The 25,229-nt window shown below is 43.3% G+C and overlaps 1 protein-coding gene across 4 annotated transcripts in view; it reads left to right on the forward strand.

Moving 5' to 3' along the window:
• Positions 1–25,229, forward strand: part of GPC3 (glypican 3) — a 267,941-nt gene that overhangs the window by 46,419 nt on the left and 196,293 nt on the right. Inside the window, exon 2 of one of the 4 annotated variants that reach the window (XM_042851180.2) lies at positions 7,691–8,011. The exons of the other annotated variants lie outside the window; for them this stretch is intronic. Coding sequence (XP_042707114.1) covers positions 7,861–8,011 — 151 coding nt within the window. The 5' untranslated portion in view covers positions 7,691–7,860. The remainder of the gene's footprint in view (positions 1–7,690; positions 8,012–25,229) is intronic. 4 annotated transcript variants of the gene reach the window in all.

Below are 25,229 nucleotides of genomic sequence, written 5' to 3' on the forward strand. Positions count from 1 at the left end.
GGATTGAACTATAATTACTAAATGTTTGTCTGTGCTAACCAGATATAGAGCATTTCAGGCCTTTTTGTGTGAACACTAAATGTTTTACAAGTAATTTAAGCAGCCTAGTTTCTCTGGTGTGGATCAGTTTGCACAGTTCCCCTTTATTTGGAGCATGAGACGACTAATGCAGTGCTTGTCACCGAACACCAGCAAGAAAGAGTACCTCTAGAGAAACTTGTGGGTTGACCTGCATGCAAGGCAATGCAGGTAATTAGAAGTAGGGGGGCCTCCATGCACCACAGATCTGATGCCACACTGGGGAAGAAGTGTTTCTGTTCAACTGATACTTGATTGTTTTGCAGGCAATTCATTGTGACTGACACCTCCTGTATAAGCCTGATAGCAAAATGTATACCTCTCCTGTGAGTTAAAATCCTCCCCTTCCTGTGCTCACTGCTGTGTGGATATCCTGTGATTGGGCGTGCATATTTGATTTGCTTTGTACTCTTTAATACACTTTGAAAATGTGAATGGAAGGAACATTATTAGCATTGTAAAGCCCCGCTAATCACCATTTAAAACTACAGGTTAATGAATGATTACGATAAGGGTTGTGTAATATGATTGCAGGAGCTAAATAATTAACATTTAAAAAAGGCAGTTTAACATCTCTTTGACACACTGCCCAGAGAGTCTTGTTTTAATCACTTAAATGGCAATTTAACAAGTACCACTATGCAGTAGATGTAGGGGAGTTAGGAAGTGCAGTATTGATGGAGTATTCAATTGGATTAAGAGACTGGCTTAGTAATAGAAGCCAGGGAGTGATCGCAAGACACCTGGTGGGAGGGAGATGGAGAGCAAAGGGGAGCAGTACGCTTATGCTGTACATCCGTGATCTGGAGGATGCAACCAAGTGTTCAGATGTGAAATTGACTGACAATGTGAAACGAAGGGGACTGTTCAAATTGGATAAGTGACCAGGGAAACAGGAGCAAGAACTGCCCAGTGACTGGTGCCTTGTAGCGTGACAAATATCCTATATTGAATAAGGATTGGGCCAAAACGTAGTAAAGCAAACCAGAACCACAGGGCACGGATCAGGAGAGGTGGTTAGAACACCGTGAAAAGGGCTGGCGGGAGGGTCTGAGCTCAAGTTAGGAGTTCGCCATCACTTTTTAAATGAAGTTCTAGTCCTGTTGAAGATCTGACCCTGTGGTTTAACCCTGAAGTACTGGGAAAATAACGTTGCCAACTATAGTGCTAATGCCCAGCGGTGTTGTGTGTTGAAAGATCCTATTGCTGGATCACCCACGCTGGCTTGAGAGAGCGATGCAAACCATAGAGCACTAAAGCACTGGGAGCAGGCCTGTCTTGTCAATGCAAGGTGAGGACAAAGCTGTTCAGCTCTAGTTATTTGGTGCTATTGAACTAAAATATCAAGCCACTTGTATTCATCAGTGAACATACCACGTTGGACTCCATCTTGTAAATGCTCAATATTAGACACTGACTTCCTATATATGGAGCACTTGGAGGATTGGGGCCCATTATGGTTGTGTCTGTCTGTCTTTTTCCCTAGCCTATAATCCATGTCATTGTGTGAAGTGATTGTATAAGGTCTCGTATATAAAGGGTCAGACAAGTGTTTTAGGGTGTCTCTACACTGGAACTGAAGGTGCAACTTCCAGCTCGAGGGGACACACCTGTGTTAGCTCTGATCAGGCTAAAAACAGCAGGGTAGCAGTTCCTTCTCAAACGCCTGCAGCCTGAGCTGGAGTGTCGCCGAGTCTGCTAGTTGAACCATGGGGCTTGCTGTACCTCATTTTATTTTATAGCTTTTTCTCTTAAGTTTTTAGTTATTTTTCTTTCTTCTGTTTTTTGCACAGTTGTCATCAGATATTAGTGTGGAAATAAATTATTTTCAATCTGCCCAGAGCATGGGATGGGGCGGGGGGGGGGGAGGGGAGCATGTTTTATGAATCTATTTAAATAAATCAGGGATTTTCCAAAGAGCGTAAGGGAGTTGAGTGCTCAACCGCTATTGAAATTCTGTGGGAGTGGGGTGGCTTCCGTAAAAACCTTGGCAAATGCCAGCCTGAATAAATGTCCACTGGAGAGGGGGCTAGTGTGTGTGGTAATTTTTTGGTGGGCTCAGGAACTCCAGTTAGTTCTCCTCGCCTCTCTGTGCCTATTCCACAGACAATAATATTCCTGTGGCTACGTGTGGATAGAACACCCAGAAGTCTTGTTGCAGATTTCCTCTGCCAGCTTTATTATCCCAGAAATAACTGCAAGTACTTTCCTTTTAAATTCTCTCCCTTTCCTCTCTTTCGTCTTCCCTCCTCCCCTGGTTGTCTCGGTAGTGCCTGTTTAAAGCTAAAGAGAATTATGCATGCACATCAAGGGAGACCAGAGCCTCTTGAGTTGTGGGGAGCTCAGCAAGAAACTGGCAGGCCTACAGGCTTGTGATCTGATTACACATGGTTAATTGCACATGGCAGCTAAATGTGTTTTCAATATGTTTTACTTCAGAAAATTGTATGTGAGACAAAGCCGTTTTGAGACGAATGCGAAATGAAAGTGGTTTTGTTTTTTTTTAATCTATTTTTTTGTAATAAAATGGGCTTTTAATGCTGCTCTCTGAGACCTGAAACTCAGACCCAACTGGAGTGTTCGAGATGAATAAGATTTTAGGGTACATGCGAAGTGAGAGAGGCCGCACCCGATTCGTGTGCACAGGACCAAGTCAGCTGTGCTACCTGAGTGCAAAGGTGGGTCTGCATGCTGCCCCTAATGGGCTATGTTCGGGGAGGGAGTGCTAGACCCCAGCTAGCGTGGTGTGGAGAACCTGCTCCCAGACGTGTAGATGTGTGACAATGGCTCTGCTCAATATGCTCCCCCAAGGTTCCCTGGAGGCATTTATGCCTTACTAAATACTGGTGTGTATCACCACCACCATGTCCGGGAAGGTTTAGCTGTATGTGTTACTACTGAGGATTACATCATCATATACTATAATTTTCCTTGACATGACAGCTAACAAATGGAAACGAAGCCAAGACAGTGAAACGAGTCGGAAATGCGAACCTTTGGCTTCTGTTTGTTCATTTGTTTGTTTTTTGTTTTAAACCCTCCTTTTTCTAAAGGAAATATTTTAACTTGCAAGTGATGGACATAATCCTGCAGTCTTCTCTCAGTTCCCAGAGCAAGGATGGAAAGATTTGGCCCTTTGTATTACTGGAATCCATACATGCTGTCTGCACCTTTCAGTCTTTACCTTGCTGTGCAAAACTCAACACTGTTGTGTTCTTTTGCAGTGATTCAGTCCATATAAGTCGTCCAAATTCCTGGAGAACTAGTTACATTTGAACAAAAAAGCCAGCATGAAAATATATGGCCTGATTCTTTACTTAAAGTCCCCTTTTGTTCTGGCAGTGTGAAAGGGGTCTTAATTTGGGGATCATTGACATTAGCACCCACTTGAGGCACTTTTACACGTCAGGAGCAGTGTAAACGGAAATCATGCCCTTAATATTAAATGTATGTTAATAAAGTTAAGTACAGCCTTTCACCCGGGGCATTATGGGAGGGACATTAGGCAGGGTCCTCTGTGCCTTTACTTTGACTCCCAAGGAGAACTGTTTGCAGCAGAGGGGATCTTCTTTTTGTAGAGGGTCTAACTAGACGGCTTTGTAAGGTGTATGACGGAGAAGTAAACCCTCTCTAAGATATCTGCTCCCTTGCCAATTGGAGGTGTGATCTGAGATGTTTACGTATATTGGTATGGCCCAAATTAGGGCCTAATCCATAAAGCTCTCCATATATCAGACTCCCATTGAAGTCAACGGCTGCTCTTCTTGGAGAGCTTGCAGGTTCGGGTGCTTAGTCTGCAAATTCCTTGGGGAAGGAAGACGGGACAGTGTTGTCTTATACCTTGTGGGTGCGCGCAGTATGGCACTCCCAGCCACTGCTCCATAAATATTCCATTCTGGAGGCTCCTTATTAATTCCTTCAGGCCTCAATTCAGGTAAGGCCATCCTTAAAGATAAACATGTGCTTAAGTGCCCTCCTGAATCGAGGCCTTTGCAGGTAGCCTATTGCTACTTGCTTGATAGCTAGCAACAGGCTGTGAGATAGATGGACCTCTTATGAAAGAGGTGGAAAAACAAAATGAAGATGAATGACCGAGGGGAAAACACACACACAGAAATCGGCAGAAAAGCGGAGTCTGTCTATCACAGTTTTTGTATCCTCTTTGAATATTACTCTGCCAGTTCCTATTGTTTTTCCTCCTAATGTAGTTTTTTCATTCTAATCATCTCATATACATATATTTATTTCCTGTTTTATTATACTTTTTAATTAACGATTTGACTATAATGGGAAGATTTTTTTAAAGGCCCCTCAAATATGAATACAAGTTTAAAAAAAGGTTTAAAATTAGCACCACGGTTTTCTGTTTCTGCAGTCTGCTTTGCGCAACTTTCATCAGGTTTATGTTCCACTGCATTTTTTGCAATTGAAAATCTGATACATTTTTAAAAGGACTTCTGTTTTGTGTCAGAAGTTTTGCAACTGATAGGTTAAATGATGTGTTTTTAAATCTTCATCTGTACTTTACTTGGTATTCCATTGGGAGGATGACAAAGATTTCCTGCATTTAGATAAGAGCAAATCTCTCATTTAAGCAACAATTAACAGCCAAACAGATTTTTCCATGTACAGCAGTCCACTTGATTTAAAGCTTTTAATTTTGTTTTCTTGTTAAACAAACAACTCTCCCGTCCTCTCTTCTGGCAAGTGAATTTGATGGTGCCCTTAAAGTTAAGTTCTGCTTCTCAGATCAAGCCACCTTTTTCAGTTTGGATACATCCTCTGTGAATATGTATGGGATGCAACAACTTTATAGCCAAGACATTTAGCAGCATAAGTGGCACCAGGCTATCAGTTTTCCGTATGACAGACCAATCACAAATTCTAGACTGCCTGCATAGCAACCTTAGTGCAGAGACTAACTGTTCTGTTCCTTAGAGGATCAGTTTGATAACACATTCTTGCCTGTTTGGATTTCCAGAGAGATAAAACATTAAATGGAACTAAAACAGCGTTCAAATCCTGAAAGCAGGGATAAGATTTTTATCTAGCTTGGGACTGTGTTGTCTCTGGTGTTGTCTTACTCCTGGAGCCCTACTAAGTGTTTAATAGGTGCAGTGGCTTCTGAGATTACAAGTGCTGTGCCGGAAACCCCATTTTGTATACCGATATGCCTTTAGGGAAAGCAATGCTTAGGAGACTGGATTCTATTTCACTTTCCCCATATTATTACAAATCATATTATCTTAATGAAACCGGGATCTATGTAATATAAATTCTGTTGTGTTTGCAAAAAATTTAAGATGCATAGGAATTTTGATCATTTTGCAATAATTGCCTGAAATGTAACATTAATGCTTTTTCACTTCACTTGCTCCTTGTTGATTGAACAACCTTTTCTGTAGACTGTACATCTCAATGGTTTTAGTAATAAAGATGTAAATAGCCTAATGGTTTCCAAATGTGGCAGAATTGCATTGTTTTAGGAAATGACAATTTTTCATCAAAAAAACAAAAATCCAAACAATTTGAACGTAAGTGACAACAGTTTAGCTGTAAAGTGGTTTTATTATAACGAAAGCCTTGATTATTTAACTGTTTTTACAAAACTCTGGTTCAAAATTCAAAAATCAATTGGCATAGCATACAGTAATACAAAACGGTGTCAAGTTTTTTTGTGTCAAGTGAGTAGAATCACCAATATTCATTTTATACAGAAGTATCAGAGCTGCCGTGGGAACTTATTTGAGAACGGAGCCACTTATGCAGTAGATCTAATGCAAATGATGGAACGGTGTAATGTCAGTCATGAAAGACTCAGATTTTCTCTCTGTAGTTGAAAACTACATTTTATTTTGGAAAATATAGTTTCCCATGAAAGCAGGAATAGGAAACAATCTAACTCGGGGTTCTGAAGCTGGGGGTCGGGACCCCTCAGGGGGTCACGAGGTTATAATGTGGCGGGGGGGGTCGCGACCTGTCAGCCTCCACCACAAACCCCGCTTTGCCTCCAGCATTTATAATGGTGTTAAATATATAAACAAGTGTTTTTCAATGTATGGGGTGGGGGGGTCGCACTCAGAGGCTTGCTATGTGAAAGAGGGCACCAGTACAAATCGTTTCTCTGAGCCCATTTATCAAGGGGGGGAGGGGGAAAGAGCTCTCTCTCTCTAATTCATGATAGCGTAAGCAACAAAAAACCCCACCTAAAATAGCTTAGCTAACAATGCTTGTTCAACATCTTAGATTGTTCATAAAATTCTGGGATCAGTCACTATCACTATCGGATACTAGAATAATATTGCTATAATTTTCTTTGAAGCGGAGGAGCTTTTCCCCAGCTTTTCATTCAGTTTTACTAGGTTACTGGTGTTCAATCTGCAGAGCACACATTGGTATCATTATGAACAAAATTGAAGTTCGCAGCACATTCCGATTTATGCTCTTTCAACAGACTGGGGTTTTGATTTTCTGATGGCAGTGTGTTCCTGCTACAAAAGCAGCCAGTAAAAATTGTATTTCTTCTAGATTATAAATATAACAATGATGAATAGGTCTAGAGGGAAAATGTACCGTGCATCTAATGAGCATTCTTTTACCTTCTTCTGGCTCCTTGCCCCAGTGCTACCTGATGAGCAGTGTTTGATGTTTGGAAGATGCATACATCAGCATTGTTTCCCTTCTAGTGGTGAATCTCTAGCCATGATCTAAGGCTAAATGCTCACAAAATACAGAAATACTCAATAAAATATGAATAAAAATTTATTCAGAGATAAGTATCAGATTCAACCCAGAGAAGGCTCATTCCAGTACATTAAACTATCCCGTGGAGCCACTCTGGATTTCCCATGCTCCAGACACAGGTTGAATGGACTGCCACAGTTCAGTTCCACAGAGCCAAAGCCTGGTCAAGGAATCGTATTCCTGTATCGAGAGCAGTGGTTCTCAAACTTCTGTCCTGGTGCCCCCTTTTGCATAGCAAGCCTCTGAGTGCGACCCCCCCTTATACATTAAAAACCTTTTTAAATATATTTAACACCATTATAAATGCTGGCAGCAAAGTGGGGTTTGGGGTGGAGGCTGACAGCTCGCGACCCCCCATGTAATAACCTCGTGACCCCCTGTGGGGTCCCGACCCCCAGTTTGAGAACCCCTGATCTAGAGCAGAACCCCCTGCATTGCTTGACTGGGGCTCTTCCCCACCATAAAGAGAGGAGCCCATCCAGTACCATTAGGAACAAAGCACCCGTTCTGCCTCTGCCCACATGAAAGGGTATCAACGTCCAGCCAGGGAGTGGGGGGGTAACAGCGACACTAGGTAACTACAGCTCTACCCACTTTGGCTCAGATACTGATTTCAGTTTGAACACCAGGAGCATTCGGGAAAAGTTGATTCTTTTGTTTTTAAAGAGGATGGCGTCACCTTAACTGCACTTGGGTGGTCCCTGAGGCCACTGTCTGACCAAGCACAGAACATGTGTAGGTGTAAACAACATTGCATCACTCCAGATAAGCTTAAAAGTTTTCCAAGGCTCCTGAGGGAACACAACTCATAGATATTTCTGGGGCTAGGACTCCCAAAACTCATGTATTTTCTTCTCCTACTGTTCAGGTTTTGCAAGTTGGCATTTAAGTGTCAAGGCATAAAGAGACAGATGATAAACTACTGCCACAGAGTAGAAGCTTCTTGCTGATCAGAATCCAGGATTGGGAAAGGTACATCCATCTTTAAGCAAAGGCCCATATGAACCAAGTCCTATGCCATAGACTGACAGAACTTCAATGGGATCTGCACATAAGGACCGACTTTTACACCCACACAGATACTCACTGGGGTCCACGGAAGTCAGCCTGGGAAGAGAGTGTCCAGCCTCTGGGACCTTACCGCAGTATCAGAGCCCTAGCGAAACGGGCGGACTGTCTCAGACAGCTGGTTAGTGTCTCACTTATTGCAGTGAGCTTGTTAATTCGGGCCCAGTTCCAAACCTCTGCTCTCAGTCAAGCTGCAGTCGGTATCACGGTTCATCTGGCTTGATTTGATTTAAGATTTCACACCTGTTTTTCTCCTGCTTGCTTCGCTTCCTTTGCTTTCCAAATAGTTTTGTGCCTATTTCTACCTGCTTTTGCCTTTCTGTTGTTTCCCCGAGCTTTTCTGTTCTTCGCTATTGCTGTGCACTTTAACTCCGCTTTGCTCATCTAAATCTGTCACTATTTAATCTTCTGTTCCTTGCACTGGGTTCCTTTTTCCGTTTGGTTGCTTCTTATATTCTCCTGTTCTCTCCCACCCTTGTCTTGTCACGGTCACTGCTGCTCTGCACAACTCACTCCCTCCTGCCACCTCCTCTAGCTTATGCCACCGATCAGGCCTTTTAGCATCCTCCAGTTACTGCTTTAATGGAAAAGTTTCACAGGATGTTTCTCAGCCCATTCATTTGTTCCCCTCTCCCTACAGGACTTCTGCTGTTTTCAGTCGATTCCTCTCCCTCCCCCATCTCGGTTTTCATTGGTGTCAAGTCTCCTCTGGCTGTCTCCATTACTGCAAGTCCTCAGAGCGAAGAGTAAAATCCCTCGCTCTGGCCCTACTTCCCTCCCCTCCTCTAGATTGTTATAGACTCGCCACATAAAACAGAAAGCCCAGAGAATTCAGTTTGCACAGACTTCACTGGAAAAGGGAGTGGCAAACAGCTTGTAACTGTACCAGGGAAATAAAACACATGCTTTCACTCTATGCATCCGAAGAAGTGAGGTTTTTACTCACGAAAGCTTATGCCCAAATAAATCTGTTAGTCTTTAAGGTGCCACCAGACTCTTTGTTGTTTTTGTAGATACAGACTAACACGGCTACCCCCTGATACTTGAAAACACATGCCAGTAACTGAGGGTTTGTATAAACCGGGATCTGCTGGGCACTGCTGCCTAGTGGATATACACACTTTGTAAGACAACGATTTCAGAATTTAGAAGCTCCAGATAAGGAAACAGTTTGCCTGCAGAGGTTATAAACTCTTCAGGCTTAAGTCTCTAGAGTCTCCAGCATAAAAGAGCAAACAGCATGCACTCAAATCCAGCTGTGGGCTATAAAGACACACTACATGGTGGGCTACCTGTATGGTGAGCAAACTTTCTGCTACCTGAAGTTTGAATATTTGGGGGTCCAGAGGATCTCCATTCTATTGATATTTCTCACTGCATCTATGACAGAGTTCAACTGAACATGTCTGTCTGTATGACAAACAGATACACATATATGTGCACATTAGGGTGACCAGACAGCAAGTGTAAAAAATCAGGACGGGGTGGGGGAGAATAGTCACCCATATAAAACAAAGCCCCAAATATCAGGACTGACCCTATAAATTGGGACATCTGGTCACGCTAGTGTATATACACACACCCACTCCTCAAAATATCTGATAGCATTAGAAATGACAGTGTTCAAGTCCTTCGTAGGGCAGACCAATTGGCATTGCTAAAATAGATTTTTTAAAAAAAGTGTTGTGTTAACCTTGCACGATGATGATTTAAAAAACTGGCACTATTGCATTGCTATGGTTATGTTATAGTGTCAGTTTGATTAGGATATGCTAGCAGCAGTTACTTGCTAGATACTCATCATTAGCAAAGTTGTCATTCAGTGAACTGGAAAACCCAATAGTTCCAAATGACTGGATACTTTTCACTCCCCACATAGAACAGCTGAAAATAACATTAGTCACTTTCCGGGCTTTGCCTTAGGGATAGCTGCAGGATAACAATTTGTTACTTCTTAAAATCTTGTATTGCAGTTATCAGGCAAAGACATTGTCAAAAAGAGTTTAATCAGCAAAAAGCAAGACAATAAATTAGGGGCTTAACCACTGTTTCACACACGGAGGCAAAAAAAAAAAAATGGCTGGACTGCATAGATAACACGTTCATGTGCTTAAACCATATGGAATTCTTCCAGATGAGCATTTCAGATCGTTCTGTTCATCATTAACCTACACATTCCAGTTCGGAAGACGGCTTTAAGGGTTAATTTGGTAATGAAAAGGGAAGTCTGAGCATAGCCCACGTCACCCACTGCAGATCCTCTGCTGGTGTCAATCAGCACAACATCCTTTCCCTTTTAACTACCAGCTGAGGCTCATGCCCCCAGAGCCTACTGCCCCAGTGGAAGAATGGTGCATGTCATTTAACACGATCCATACAAAGCAACTTCTTAATATGAAGACCCCTTCTCCCCCTCCATCCACAGCCACGCCAGCGTCAGATTAGAAGCAAAGAAATGGAACGGAAATGGAAAGGGCAGAGGAAGAACTTGGAGATGCAACTCAACTGCCCCATTCCGGGCCAGCACTTTGCTCTTTCCCGCCTCATCCCAGGTTATGCCATTCCTTTTGTGGCACAGCAGATCCAGAAGATTTATAGAACTTAGGCCCACCAGAGACCATTGTGATCACTTCGTCTGACTGCCTGAACAACTGGCAATGGATCGTCACCCAACGACTCCTGTATCAAGCCCGTGCCACACTGAACGAGAGCATCTCTTTTAGAAAGACACCCAATCTTGATTGAAAGTACGACTTTTATAAGCTCCAAGATGCACCGTCCATTCCTTTGCGGCTGTTTCTTTAGTAAGCTCCCAGCAGGGCAGGGCGAGAGGGGCAGCCGCCCAGGGCTCAGAGCTGGCAGGGATGCAAAAATGGGGCAATGGCAGCAGCTGGGGCTGCCCCATTAAACCGGCCCATCTCCCCCCTCCCTGCAGCACTTGGCAGCCCACCTCCAGTGGGTCCCCTGCCACAGGTACCCCCTGCAGCAGCCCCCAACACTCCCCAAATTCCCCTTCCAGCTCCCCCTTCTCTAGCATTGCCAACCCTGAGAAACGATTTTAAATTTACTTAGATTCCTGTTTTGCCTGCATTCTAGTTGTATCCTATATTTGCTGTCAATTTTACATGCTTTCTAATAAATGCTCTTCTTTTGAATCCATCGTGTAAAACACCTTTGGTGCTTAAAAGATGGCGTTTTGATTAGCTAGACTATAGATTTACATTGTCATGTCACTTTTATTGTTCTAAAATGTTCTGACAATTCTATTTATACCTTTGGCAGCCAAACAAGCAAATTTATCCATAAAGCCATTGTTCATTCCAGAAGTGTCATTGCTAAATGAGGTAGATTTTGAGCATTTGATTTGGTTTGTGCAATTGGTACATGATGGGAGGTCCCTTTCTCAGTAATGAAAACAGAGTTTTCTTGCGTGACTCAATTAAACTAAAGATAAGACATAAATCAGACCTGAGCTCTTGTTGAGTCCCCATATGTCCCTGTTGCTGCAGTGATAGTCACAGAAAGCATTCATTTTTCAAAATGGATTTGTTTCTTGTTTCTTTTTTTAATCCAGTGGGCTGAAAAGGATCATGTGATGCAAAACAGGTTTTTTGCAGTGGTGACCTTCTATTTAGGCAACAGCTTTTGACAAGTGCTCAGAGGAGGGTGAAAAGAATGGTGAAACTCTACTCAACATTCCAGAATATCTGGGGATTTCTGCTGAAATACACAGCAATAGTAGTAAACAGCGCTGATTTGTTCCATTGCCATCATTAGGGTTCAGAGTTGATGACCCATTGAGATGAATGGAGACCGTTGATCCCTCTTGGAAAGCTAGACTAATATAATCTCTCAAGCTGCAGACTCCACACTGCACATACTCGCATCTGAAAAGTTGTCTTGCTGCATAATGGCTAGAAACTTTCACTTTAAAAGCAATGTAAAAGTTTAATTTGTAAAAGTTTAATTTTCATGGGGCCATTAAGAGTGCCATTTTGGTCTATTGCCACAAACTGCCTCAGTCCATCCTTTGTTTTTGACACTAAAATTCTTGAGTGGTTATGCATTGGCTGAGAAAATGTTCCATCGATGATGAGGTGTATTGGGACTACAGGACATGTTGGTCAGTGCTGTGATGGGTCTGTCCTGGTATTTTATGAAATTGGCACTTAGTGCTATGTTTGGGGTGCATTTCCTCCTCCTGCTGTGCTGGGCTTCCCCTCAACTCTACAGAAAACCAGTCATGGGGGGAAGATGAAGCAGTGATAATGTGAATCACTACGAACATAATATTACTTTAAAATACCCTTACTATGTTAAAAAAAAATCTCTAATCTGGAAGAGAGAGAAATTGTCTTCCATGAAGGCAAGATGACTTCTGCTCCTACAACTGGAGCTTCGCTGTTGGCTGAGTCATATGACACTATGAACAAAAACCAGATGCCTCAACACAAGCTATATGAAGTTGGAATACAAATAAGGTCAGAATTTTTAAAAGCAAATAATGGGCCAGCATTCTCTCTGGCCCTACTCCATGGAGTTCTGCGGAGTTACACCAGGAATGCATTTGACCTGCTGTATGTGGACTTTACCTGGATAGAATTGTGCTGGATGACTTGGCGAACTTCACCAGAGACACAGACTGGGAATTTTAGTTTAGAGAGAGAGAGAACAACTATGTCTCTGGGTCAGTGACCTCCAGTGAGTAATGAGGTCTTCAGCCTGAGGCTTCAGGCATTACTTCACACTGGCAGTAACTTTTTAAGTTGGAGACCCATGAGTTTCTGCTATCAAAGTCCAATAGCCTAGTATTTGGATTAAAATACACTGACAACTTGCATCTCTCTTCAGTGAAAATGCCAAACTTCACAGCGGTTACCATGAAGCCTGTTTGCAGTTGAGGAAGTCAAATTCTCCCTGCACCTTGTCTGAAGAGCTCACAGTCAGGGCCCTGACTGCACACTTTGGTTCACACTCTTCTCTCTGTGAGTAGACGGTAGCCCATAAGATATCATAATTGATTGAACCAATTCTGTTCTGAGGGAACAGTAACAAACACTTAGGAGTAGAAGGTTTTATCTAAGGCATGTTGAAGCACTTTTAATCCACTATAGTTCAGAGGTTCAACCCTGCCTTTGGATATCTGTGGATACCTAAGACATGAGCAGATGTTATGAAGGACATGCTTCAAAGATTGAAAAATTGGAATGGACCAGTGCTATTTTAGCTCAGCCTTTGATAAACATGAAATTCAGGATAAGCTAGTCCAAGTCAAAATTAGTCTTTTTTGCGGGCTGGAGAGAAGTATAATACTGTGGTCTCTGATGTACTCTTTCAATCCATGTAGAATTAGCTACAAATGTTTATTTTGTTGTGGACCTCCTGATTTCTGAAACCACCACTGCCAAAGCCAACAAAAAACTCATTTTAGATTATCTAGCGAATTTTTAAAAATGCCCTTAGTTTAGCTGTTTGAAAATATTGTTTTCTGTGTTAGTGTAAAATATGAATGGCTAACAATCTGTAGGTTAGAATAATCCAGAAATATATCTTGGAAAATCTATTTCAATTATGTTGTGTGCTTTTAGTGGAGACTATAAATTTTAAAGAATTAAGAGAGCCATAAAGATAGGTGTTACAGGGGAGCATCTCACTTTTCACCTTCAGAAATTAAATATTCACTGTGAAATCACACATTATAAGGGTCACTGCATTGCTAGTGGTCATTAATAGCAGCAGTAGGTAACAGTTTGAAGAGCTAAAGGAGACCACAAGACCACTTCCCATAACAGTATGATTTAAATGTACAATTTACTGAAAACCCCCTCATTAAAATAGATAACTAATGCCAGATTGTGCACTAATGGGGATTTTGCTTTATATTTAAAATCTGCATATGGACACACCATCTACAGTTGCATTTGCTATGTATGAAATAGATAAATTTATGTAACATGAGGTCATTCTATTTTTTTTTAGTTTGTCCAATTTAGATAGCTGCTTTCTCCTCTTTATTATTCACACTTAACAAAGGTGTAAACATTTGCATACAAGAGTGGATAAGTAGCCCAGATAGTTATTTCTTCATAGGTGACAGCCTATTATATTGTGTGTGTGAGACACACATACACACTATGGTCTGCTATTCCTTAGCTAAAATTTGCATGACAAGTAACAATTACTTTAGACAACTACTTATATTGCTCTAAAAACCGCCCCCAGACGTTCATGTAACAACATTTTCCACTAGAAAGATAGTAAAACCAATGAGGCGCGTCATGCCTAACCTCCTACTTGCGTTAGAGAGTGGGATGGAGGGAGGTTGTTGATGCAGTGAAATAAATTGCATAATACTCCTAATTGTGTGTGAGAGTTACTTTAACGTTGTAACCATTTTTGTTAGACTTTTGGATGCTGTCTCTGCAACTGCCATCTTGTTCACTTGCTTACAGATTTTACGGAAATAGGGAAAAAAAAGGTGAGCACAAAAGATAATCCATATTAATAATCCCTCTCCCCTGAGATGCAGGCTTTGTGACCCTCTGTAGCTTTTATTCCCTAATTTCATTTTGTTATAGGTGAGGAGGAGGGTGCATGATTTACATAAGAATAGATATGATTGATTTTGGAGGTGGTGCTCCATATTAAGGATGGCATATTGTAATATCCAAGGTCCTCTGGTCATTTCACAGTGCTATGCACCATGGGCCTCTTGAAACTTCATGGCAACAGCAGGGGTAGAACCCTGCTCCACAAACTCTAAAAGCAAATGCCCCACCTCTTCTCCTAAAGGAGAATGCTGGGCAGAGAAGTCAGTTGAGTAGTTCCGATATTATCCAGTTGAGGGCAGAAGTGCATGTAATCACACACCTACTGCTTTTCCAAAAGGAAATGACTAGAGAAGGGGAAATAATTCATATCCAGTAGTTTATTTGGTGAATTTTGTTTCTTTGGGAACTGACCGTGATCAGATTGTCGTGCCCCTCAAATGTATTTGTTTAAATTATTTGAATAATTTCGAACAATTCCGAGTCCATAGATCATTTGCTAGTAGTTTGTGGTGAGCAGTTGATATTTGAAATTTAAGCTGCATTGGATGGATGATCTGATCACATGGTAGATTCTCCCCATGTTCCCTTCCTTGAGATCAATGTGGGCTATGGATGTTGAGCCCTCGTTGTATTGGACCCCATGTTCATAAGCTAAGCCAGTGGTTCTCAAACTTGGGTCACCACTTGTGTAGGGAAAGCTCCTGGCGGGCCGGGCCGGTTTGTTTACCTGCCACCTCTGCAGGTCCGGCCAATCGCGGCTCCCACTGGCCGCGGTTCGCCGCTGCAGGCCAATTGGAGCTGCTGGAAGCGGCGGCCAGCACGTCCCTCGGCCCGCGCTGCTTCCAACCTCCCACAGAATTGGGAGGTTTTTATTTTCCATTTTTTCCCACAAGGAATACAGGGGTTTTAGCAAAAACGTGACTTTGGGCAAGTGTAAAAAATGTCGTGTCTAAGATGCAATGAGTCTCTTTGGTGGACTTGACAGAAAACTATGCAAGGCTTACGAAGAGGAACAATAAGACAGACTATGTCTGGTAGGCCCTATTGTTTGTACCCCGCGCTGGGGATGTACTGTGGCAGTGTGACTGCATCTGGCTTGAAGGTTTGTTTTTATATATATATTTATATCTATAGCTCTATATTAGTTTTTATATTATTACTAAATTTTACATGTATGTTGACTTGGTCAGACAACAAACTACTCCACATACCAGACTGAGCTTGAAATTTTGTCTGTCTCTTCCACTGACAGAAGTTGTTTCAGTAAGAGAGAGAATCTCAGCCACGCTCTACTGGCAAACATGGTCAACTGTCTGGATACAGTAGAACAGCACGTTCGTTGGGGAATGATACATGACATTGGGATTAATCCATCCTGTGCAGTCTAGTTGGTTATAAGTTAGAGGGAAACGTATTAGGGTTTGTGAATTCTGTCATTTGAAATACAAGTTGCAAAAGTAATTCAAGTTGACCTAATAACCTTAAAACTTTCTCCTAGATGTAAAAACTGAGTAGACTTTTACTCTGCAGATCAGTGGGGCCACTCCTAGAGCTAAGTACTATAGTTGTGAATAAAGGTAGAATCTGGCCATTGGAGAGAACTGTAATTCACTTTGAACAGTGCCTATGTAAACAGTGCTGACCATGCTCTGCTTTTATCACGTGTCTCATGGTATTTGGTATGTGTCTGCAAGCCCCAGCCCCCAGATTCATGTGATTACAAGAGAATTTCAACTTTTGTTTAAGAAAAGTAAGTTTTTAGCTCTCATGACTGCAGAAAACCTGACCCCAATGCACCTTACAGGCTCAAGTCAGATGGTGAAACACATTCAGTTTTTAAAAAATCTCATGATTAAGTCAATCTTATGTTTTCTGCTGGGCCCTACTCATGATTTTTTGAGAGCTTGGGGTTGGCAATACAGTAAACAGAGACTTTATTTATCATAAGCTATCTGAGGCATTTATCTGACTTTCTGCCTAATATGGAATTTCTGTGTCTCTTCTGAGCTTACTTTCCTCTGTTTCTATGCTTAATTCTGGTGGTCGACTACTGAACTTGGTTAGAACCTACTTGATTATACCAGTGCCTGCCCCTGGAACTCCCATCTGTTTTGCTCTTAGTGATGGCAAATTTGCAGCTGGCAGGTGATTGACTAACTTGTGCAATGAAGAAAAGAATGATCTATGCAAACTCTTCAGCTGTCCAATCCATAAGGGATTTCATAGCATACTGAACATGTAACCTTATACTATATTGTGGGGAATAATTCACGGTGTGACTTAATAGTACAAGTAGCAGGCTTCCTATTGTACCTCGGGATTCCATGATGTTGGAAAGTTATCATAGACTCTTAGGGTTGGAAGGGACCTCGGGAGGTCATCTAGTCCAACCCTCTGCTCAAAGCAGGACCAATCCCCAGACAGATTTTTACCCCACTTCCCTAAATGGCCCCCTCAAGGATTGAATTCACAACCCTGGGTTTAGCAGGCCAATGCTCAAACCACTGAGATATCCCCTCCCCCCTCCCCCCCAAGCTGCTGGTAAGTGCGGTCTATGCCGTGTCATGGAGTCCACTCACCGCTAGCAGCACCTCCTGCTGGCCATCCTGTGAATTAGCTCTGCCAGGCTTGTGCTTCCCCTCCGGTGGTACCTTCCCTTGTCCTGTCTCACCGTGCAGCTCCTCTCACTCCAGGGACTACAGTCTCCTCTTCGTGGCTTGGCCCTCTGGCCAGGTTACTAAAGTCTCCCTCTTCCTGGGAATTCGGTCTTTCCAGACATGCTGTTGGGCTGGTGTCTCCAAGGCCCTGGCTACTTCCCAGTGGCTGGAAGGGGAACCCAGGGACCCTGTAACAAGCAGCCAAGGTCTCTGTAACGTCCTGCCCCTTGCTGCTGTTTCCTTGGTTTCTTCCTACCTCTCTGGCTTCTCCACCTCTCTGGGTTTGCCAGCCATCAACTCCTTCCACTCAGGGAGTGACTGCGGCCTACTTCCCTTTCCCAGCAGCAGCCCCCACGTCTGTAGCCAGCTACCTGGCTTTACACAGGCCCCACTTGTTCCTGCCCAGGTGAGCCTGTTCCCAGGGCCGGTGCAAACATTTAGGCGACCTAGGCGGTTGCCTAGGGCGCTAGGATTTGGGGGGCGCCATTTTCTTCAGCAGCGACCGCGGCGGCCGGATCTTCGGCCGCCCCGGTCGCTGCTGGCATTTAGGCGGAGGGAGCTGGGGCAGTGGAGCGCGGGGAGGGCCGCCTGCAGCAAGGGGAGGGGGCGGCACGCAGGGGAACTCCCTGCCCCAGCTCACCCCTGCCCCGCCTCCTCCCCGAGCACGCCGTCGCTGCTTCACTTCTCCCGCCTCGCAGTGCCTAAGCTGATTGGCGCCGCAAGCCTGGGAGGCGGGAGAAGTGAAGCAGCGATGGCGTGCTCGGGGAGAAGGCGGGGCAGGGGTGAGCTGGGGCCGGGGGGTGCCTCACGGTGGGGAGCTGCCATGCGGGGGGGGGTGTGCCTCAGGGTGGATGGGGGGGGAGCTGCTGCAGGGGGGCGTCTCAGGGCGGGGGCTCGGGGATGGGGGCGGGATGCAAGGTGGAAGTTTCGCCTAGGGCGCAAAACATCCTTCCACCGGCCCTGCCTGTTCCTCCAACCAGGGCTTCCCTCTCAGCATTCAATCTATTAGATTAATTGGCCCATCTGGCTTCCATTAACCCCTTCCACTCCTGTGTGGGGTGGACACCCCATCACCTACTGCTACATCTATGCTTTTAAAATTGCAGGTCGAGGTACCACCTCTGAAAATTATGCTTATAAGAGTAATGTTACAACTTAAGCAAATGCCTACGGAGAGGTGCTGTGAAATCTTTCTAGGAAGAACCTTGGAGTGGAATTTATTCCATGTCGTGTGTGCACCCCTTGACTTCCTCTTCCAAAAGTGAACCCCAACTCTACCCTCTGTCCGCTCTGGCTCTTCATGTAGTGGTTGAAAGTGGACAGTAATCCCAGATGCACTGGAGGCACAGCAACATCATTTGGTTTATTAAGACCAAAGGGAGTTGCACGACCACTGTTGTCACTTTGACAGATGCTGCACTTCAAGCGCTAGGAAGATTCATTGCGGTTACTTCTATTGAGAATGCTCAACTGGAGTAAAAAAAAAACCCAAAACAAATATGAACAATATCACCGCCTGCCAAGGTAACAGAGTACTGGCGTAAGGAAAAAAAAATCCACATTAAGGACAACAGCCACCATTCCTGTACTTCATCCTTCATTTAGGGCCATTCTGTTACTAAAATTTAGCAACGCTCAGAGGCACTGTCACTTCAGTGCTGCTTCTGGAAAAGTCACGCTTGCCATCAGTACCCAAATACCACAAATAGTTGGCTATTTGTTACCCAGTGATCCTTTGGCAGTCTTCCTGGGGCTTTCTAGCGGAAATGGTCACAGAAAAAGAAATGAAGAATTTATCCCTCATTTGCTGCCAGCTCCTGATAACCCCTCACTGGAAAAAGAAAAATAGCTGAACCGCAGAGAAATGGTTCAAAAAATATGGGAGGTTGTTGCTACAGGAAAAATTAACACATCAATTATATAGCCAGCAAAAGAGGCAGAGGAAAATAGAGATTTGGTTCCCTTTTATTCGGTACTCAGACAAGGTACACTTACCTGCAAAAAAAAACAAAAAACCCTCATCACGCCTGTCCTTTTAAAAAATATTAATATTATGTCAATTTAAATCAGTTATGTCCGGCAGAACTTGGCCTGTAATTTGGAATGATATTTAAACTAACAGCCTCCATTTCAGAACAAAGGTATTGGCTCTTATGTATACATAAACCTACTGCTTTTTTTATAAATCTGAAGCCACACCACTGAGATCAAGGGAATTTCTCCAGATTCACCACAGTTCAACTCAGTGCAGAATTTAGCCCATTTTTTCTCATTTAAAAATTCCCTACCCCAAACTTTTCCTTGTGATTCTCCTCATCCTTCCCATATCCTGTCTTCTTCTTCTTGTGTGTGTTAAATGCAGTTTTGTTTCTAGCTGGTCAAGCATCTGTGCCAGTTTGAAATCCAGGCACTTTACTTGAATAATGTAAATTAGAAGAAGAAAGCTTTTGAATCAAAGCAGGAATCTGCTCCTTTTCAAGTGTTATAAATAGGTGCATAAGACCAAACTTGGAGGAAGAGATTATAAATTACCATTTTGATGAGAGAGAAAAAAAATACTCTTTACTGCAGATGGCCAACTGCAGTGAAATGCCCCATATGTGGTATAGTTTGCAATTACACCGTTTCATCTTGATAAGTTTCATGCATTTACATAGCTGGCTGGTTGTCTCTCCTCCTCCCCTAAACAACCAGGTTTTTAAGTAGCATTTTAGATTCATATTCTCTTTGGTTTGAACCAAAGATCTTGGGATATTCCTTTGGAATGTGATCTGGGTGTTGGTTGTTTTAGGTAGAGAGGCAGACACAAGCCTGTCAGTCATTAAGCCCAGTTAGCGGGGAGCATGTCTGAATCTGATAATGGAACGCACAGAAGGAATGTTGGGAGTAAAGTCTCCTCTTTAGCTCTGAACTCTTGGTTTTAAAATGTGATCTCAAGTGTAGAAACACTGCAGAAAGAATCCATCATCTGTAACTCACAGGCACAAATGTAATACAGCATGTATTGTTTGCTTGGGATGGATGAACTGCTGTTAAAAAATAGGGAAAGACCAGAACTCCGTTCCACATGCTGGGAGATGGAAGAGCAACGTGAAGCAAACAGAGGACGCAGTTATGTGAATCTCTGCTGAAAGAAGGTGATTTCTGGAAAACGAGGTGCATTATTGTACTGGTCTTAATCCAGGCCAGGTTTTAATGTAACACATTTATGAGTGGATGACAATAAAGCAAACCCATCTGTCTGGCAGGTAGGTGAAGGAACACCGGAAAAGTGGCACAGAAAACACAATATGTACTTTCTCTACCCATACACTATGGGGATAGTCTTAGTCCTCCAGCAGCAGAAAGTTCACTTTGATAAATAAATACCACAGGTGTGTGTCCTGGCCTATATTTTAAATACAGATACATAATTTTTCCAGCGCATGATTTCCTCTTCATCCGCCTACAAGTTGGAATGTGAATTTTTAATGCTATTAGTATAAAGATTTCATTTTGTCTGCTTGCATGTGGAGTTGTGCATTGCCTGGGGTAGTAGCAAAGGCTATATTCTGTTTTGGGCTTGGAGTAGGAGAAGGGGTGAGAAGGCCCTTCTCCAGGTAAGCAGCAGGGCAGGTTTGCTCCAGAGCACATGAGGGTCCTGATTCTCTGTCCATTTCCTGACTTGATGTGTGGGGGTGAAGGTGTCTTAAACTAACTTTTGCACTTGCCACATTCGGGGGCTTGCAGGGTCCTATCTGGCCTCTGGTGTGAGTTGCAGCAGCCTCGTAACCGCTCTAATCTTACGCTCTGCTTCCCTTTGCCCTTGCAGCCTAGGGTTGCCAGCTTTCTACTAGCACAAAACCAAATACCCTTGTGAGCCCAAGTCAGCTGATCCAGGCCAGCTGCGATTGTTTAATTGCTGTGTAGGAAACTCTCCACCATGCAGGGCGGTGTGTGCTGGACCTAGTCTCACGGCTGTTTCTGCCTGCTTTGCAGTCCCTTTATGCTGGCCGAGTGATGGAAGGGGGCCTTAGTGTAACTGAGAATTGGGTCTGATGTGCAGAACTCCCATTGTGGTGTGGTGGGTGTGAGCCACGGGCCCGTTTCTCTGCTGCCCCAATGTACATTCAATAAGAGCACCGGAAAAGAGGGGCAGGGGAAAGAGCTTTTTTTCCCCAGCACTCACGCCAGACAGCTCGGCATGATGGATGAAGAGTCAGTGGGTCTGTGGCAGATACAGTATATCTCTGTAGATGCCTGGAGAGGTTGCTTTTGCCGTCTTCTAGCAAAAGTGTGTAGTAGGGGTTGAGGGTTTTTTGTGAAAATTAATTACACACCACTGTTTCCATTGATGCCCTGCAGATCAGAAATTGTCAGGAACTTTTAAGTGTTCTAATAGCTTTCCAAAACAATATTTCTAAATGTCAAGTTAATGTGCTGTGGGAGTAATGAGATTCAAGGACCCAGTGTGAGCATCACATTACATCTGCTTTCACAAGTACTTTTGGGATCCTTTCGGGCAAAGGCAGCGGGAGCCTGGCGGTTTTTTTTGTTTTCCTTTTTAAAATAATTTTCTTTTGAAAAGAGAGTTTTATTTTCCTGTTACCTCCTTTTCTCTCCCCACATACAAACCAAGAACTCTGAGACAGCAGATTAAAAACGAGACCTGCATGAATGAGAAATGCAGCTTGCATTTTTTATGATGGGGAACACATAACCCATAGAAAGACCTGCATATTTTAAAAAGAAACTCAGATAGGTGTGATGTGGCTATTTGTAAAATTTTAATACCAAAGAAACAATCTACCAACAGATTTTAAATAAAATTCTCTGACTTTTAGGCAATTAAAAATTGTTTGTTTTTCAGAGTGGAAGTAACATGTTTTTCAGCTAGCCTTTGGAACACGGCCATTGCTGAATAAAAAGTTGAAATGGTGCATTGTATTTCTTCAGTGTTATCGCACTAAAAGGATATGCGACGTATTGTGACATACTGTACGGATTATAATAAGCTTGAAGCAAAAAGGGGGGAACCTCCCCATAAGCCCTAACAATGGATTTATGACACACTCTTCACTGAAAAGAAAAGTTGGAATCAGGGATCCAATAATCTGTAATGTGGATAGTTTATTATAATAAAATTGGTGGAATTGGGAGTATTCTCTGTAAATGGTCAGATCTAGAGGATGAACCTTGTATGAAAGTTTGGGTCCCCACCCCTACTGGCTGTGATTTTTTTCAAAGAAGGCTAAAGGAATTAGCCATTGAAATTCATTGGGAGAAGGACACCTAACTTCCTTAAATCTCAGCCTTAAACTAAAACGGCATTGGAGAACATCAGGGTTACAAACTCAAGCACACACAAGTTAGCATATGGTAGAATTAAGGTTGCTCCGTTCATCCCTCTTTGGGGGGGTATGCATTATGGTAGTCTTTAGTTGCATGATCTCACACTTCCCTCTCTTTCCTCCCCCGCCAGTCCCGTCACAGTTCCCGTCTCCCATTCCATACCAGCCAACTCTCAGTCCCAATCCCCCTGCCTTTCTCTCCCACAGAGAGTCCAGGCCTCCTCTCCTCTGCATTCAAGTCCATTAGCTTCTAGTTCTTATTCTGTGCCATCTGGGCACCAGCAGGGAAGCATCAATAGCTTAGTGCTACAGTGGCCTCCAAGAAATGTCAGAAGTAATTGCAAGCCAAGTCCTGTGCAGTGTCAGGATGCAGCATGCTCAGTGCTGATAGATTCTTCAGAGAATTTAGCTGCTGAACTTGAAAAATTCTCTACTGAGCATGCCTGAAATAAGATTTTTTTCAGAGGGTTATAACTTGATCAAAGTTGGGCAATCTTTCATGGGAACAGCACAAGACACAGCCCGGACATGGCCTGCCACGTTTCAAATCTCTGCTCCACAGCATGGAGATGCAAGAGCTTCTCAACAAAGTAATTGTAAAAATTTTTTTTTATGAGCAAATAATGTATGATTCCTCAATCATCTTCTCAGGAACAGCTGAGCCATTTTTGCTGAAACTTTCCCGAACAATTCAGACTTGGTCAGACACCCCTCATGAAAAATTTCATCCTGGAAAATGCAAGTTTGGCTAAAATGACAAGCAGCTGAAAACAGGGTCTTAGAATGGGAAGTGGCAGCCAACCTTAAGTATGAGCAGAGCTACCTGCTCTGTCTGTAGTGTTTTGTTTTTTCTATCATGGAATTTCCCATTAAAAAAAAAAATGTGGAAAGCTATTCCAGTTCTGACAAAGGGTCCCTGAAATCGCTGGTAACCATTAACATCCACGGGAGCAGGATCAGGCCCAAAGACAAGAACAAGGAGATTTAAAGTTGAGACTGATTTGGCCCATGTGGTCACAGTCACGGTTGGTGTAGCCCTGCTGAAGTCACAGGAGTTGTACCAGGGTTATACTGCGCTTTTGTGATGCAAAAGTCACTTCACCACAAAACATAGCAGAAGTTATCTGCACTGTTCACACAAGTACGAGGCATCTCTGCTCGCTTTGGCTAAACAGAAATGTGTCCCTTTGCAAAATCAAACACTGGCAAATAAGAGCACGACACTGTAGGATTTCTAGAGCTGATATAGGGCAATTTGTTCAGCAGAGTGATGTAAGCTTCGTTATGATTGCATCATCCATGACTTCTAGGAATAACATGATGCAATTCATATCATGTATGACGCAATACCAGCTTCAGATTGCATTCATTGTTTTGCCTAAAAAGCAAGTACTGTCCAAACCCAGTCATAGATTTATTCATAGATCCAGTCAAAGATGTATTTTAGTCATTTCTGGTTTAAATGGAGATCCCTTCCCTTTATAACTCACGTATCCTCCGCCATTCCCAAGTCAAGGGTCGTATATACTGACCCAATAGCATATCTTGAAAGCAAGAGCCAATCAACAATTTTAAGCATCATTTTCGTTCTCAAATTAGTAAAGTTTGACTACATTTATTTCAGAAGCATTTTGGGTGTAGAGCGGTGTTATCTAGAGCAGTGGTTCTCAAACTGGGGCCGCCACTTGGTCAGGGAAAGTCCCTGGCGGGCCAGGCCGGTTTGTTTACCTGCCACGTCCGCAGATTCGGACGATCATGGCTCCCACTTCACTGCTCCAGGCCAATGGGGGCTGCGGAAAGCGGCATGGGCTGAGGGACGTGCAGTTTGTCCAGATCATTTTGAATTTCAATCCTATCCTCCAAAGCACTTGCAACCCCTCCCAGCTTGGTATCGTCCGCAAACTTTATAAGTGTACTCTGTATGCCTTTATCTAAATCACTGATGAAGACATTGAACAGAACCGGACCCAGAACCGATCTCTGCGGGACCCCACTCATTATGCCCTTCCAGCAGGACTGTGAACCACTGATAACTACTTTCTGGGAACAGTTTTCCAACCAATTATGCACCCACCTTATAGTAGCTGCATCTAGGTTGCATTTCCCTAGTTTGCATTTTCACCTAGGTTGCATTTCTTCACCGTATTCGTCCTCACCCTACCTCTGTGAGGTAGGGAAATGTTATCATCTGCACTGTACAGATGGGAAACTGAGGCAGAGAAAGACAGAGTTGCCCAAGGACACACAGGGAATCTGCAGTGGAACAGGGAATTGAACCCAGGTTGCCCAAGCCCCAAATTAACGCCCGAACCAGTGGACCATTCTTCCCATCTTATACCAGTAAGGCGTGTGACCTGGTGGTCACAGCCAGCCCAAGTCCTTTTGCCCCATTTACACTCCATGGTAGTGATTGGTGGGAGGTACAGGAATGCCTGGTGGAACAGTAAAGCAGGATCCTGCAGGTTATTAGGGGTATCCATGACAATCCCATATAAGCCAATGGCAAGGCTCACCATGGGGAGGGAGGATGGCTTCCAATCGACCCACGCATGGATCAGGGCAAATGGAGCCCATCAATGCTTGCAGACTATTGCTGGACAGTGACAAGAGACGCTCCATTTAATGAATACAAGAGACAAGCCAAGAAGCGCCGAGTAGACACTGAATAGGACTAAACTATGTACATAATAGTTTTTTGCCTTTTGTTTCATAATAAATTTTATTTATATAACCCTTTTGCTGACTTTTAAAGTGTTACATAAACAGGACAGATGAAATATTATCATGTAAAGCAACATAAA

The sequence above is a fragment of the Chrysemys picta genome, chromosome 9 (assembly GCF_011386835.1).
Source record: "Chrysemys picta bellii isolate R12L10 chromosome 9, ASM1138683v2, whole genome shotgun sequence".
Taxonomy (NCBI): domain Eukaryota; kingdom Metazoa; phylum Chordata; order Testudines; family Emydidae; genus Chrysemys; species Chrysemys picta.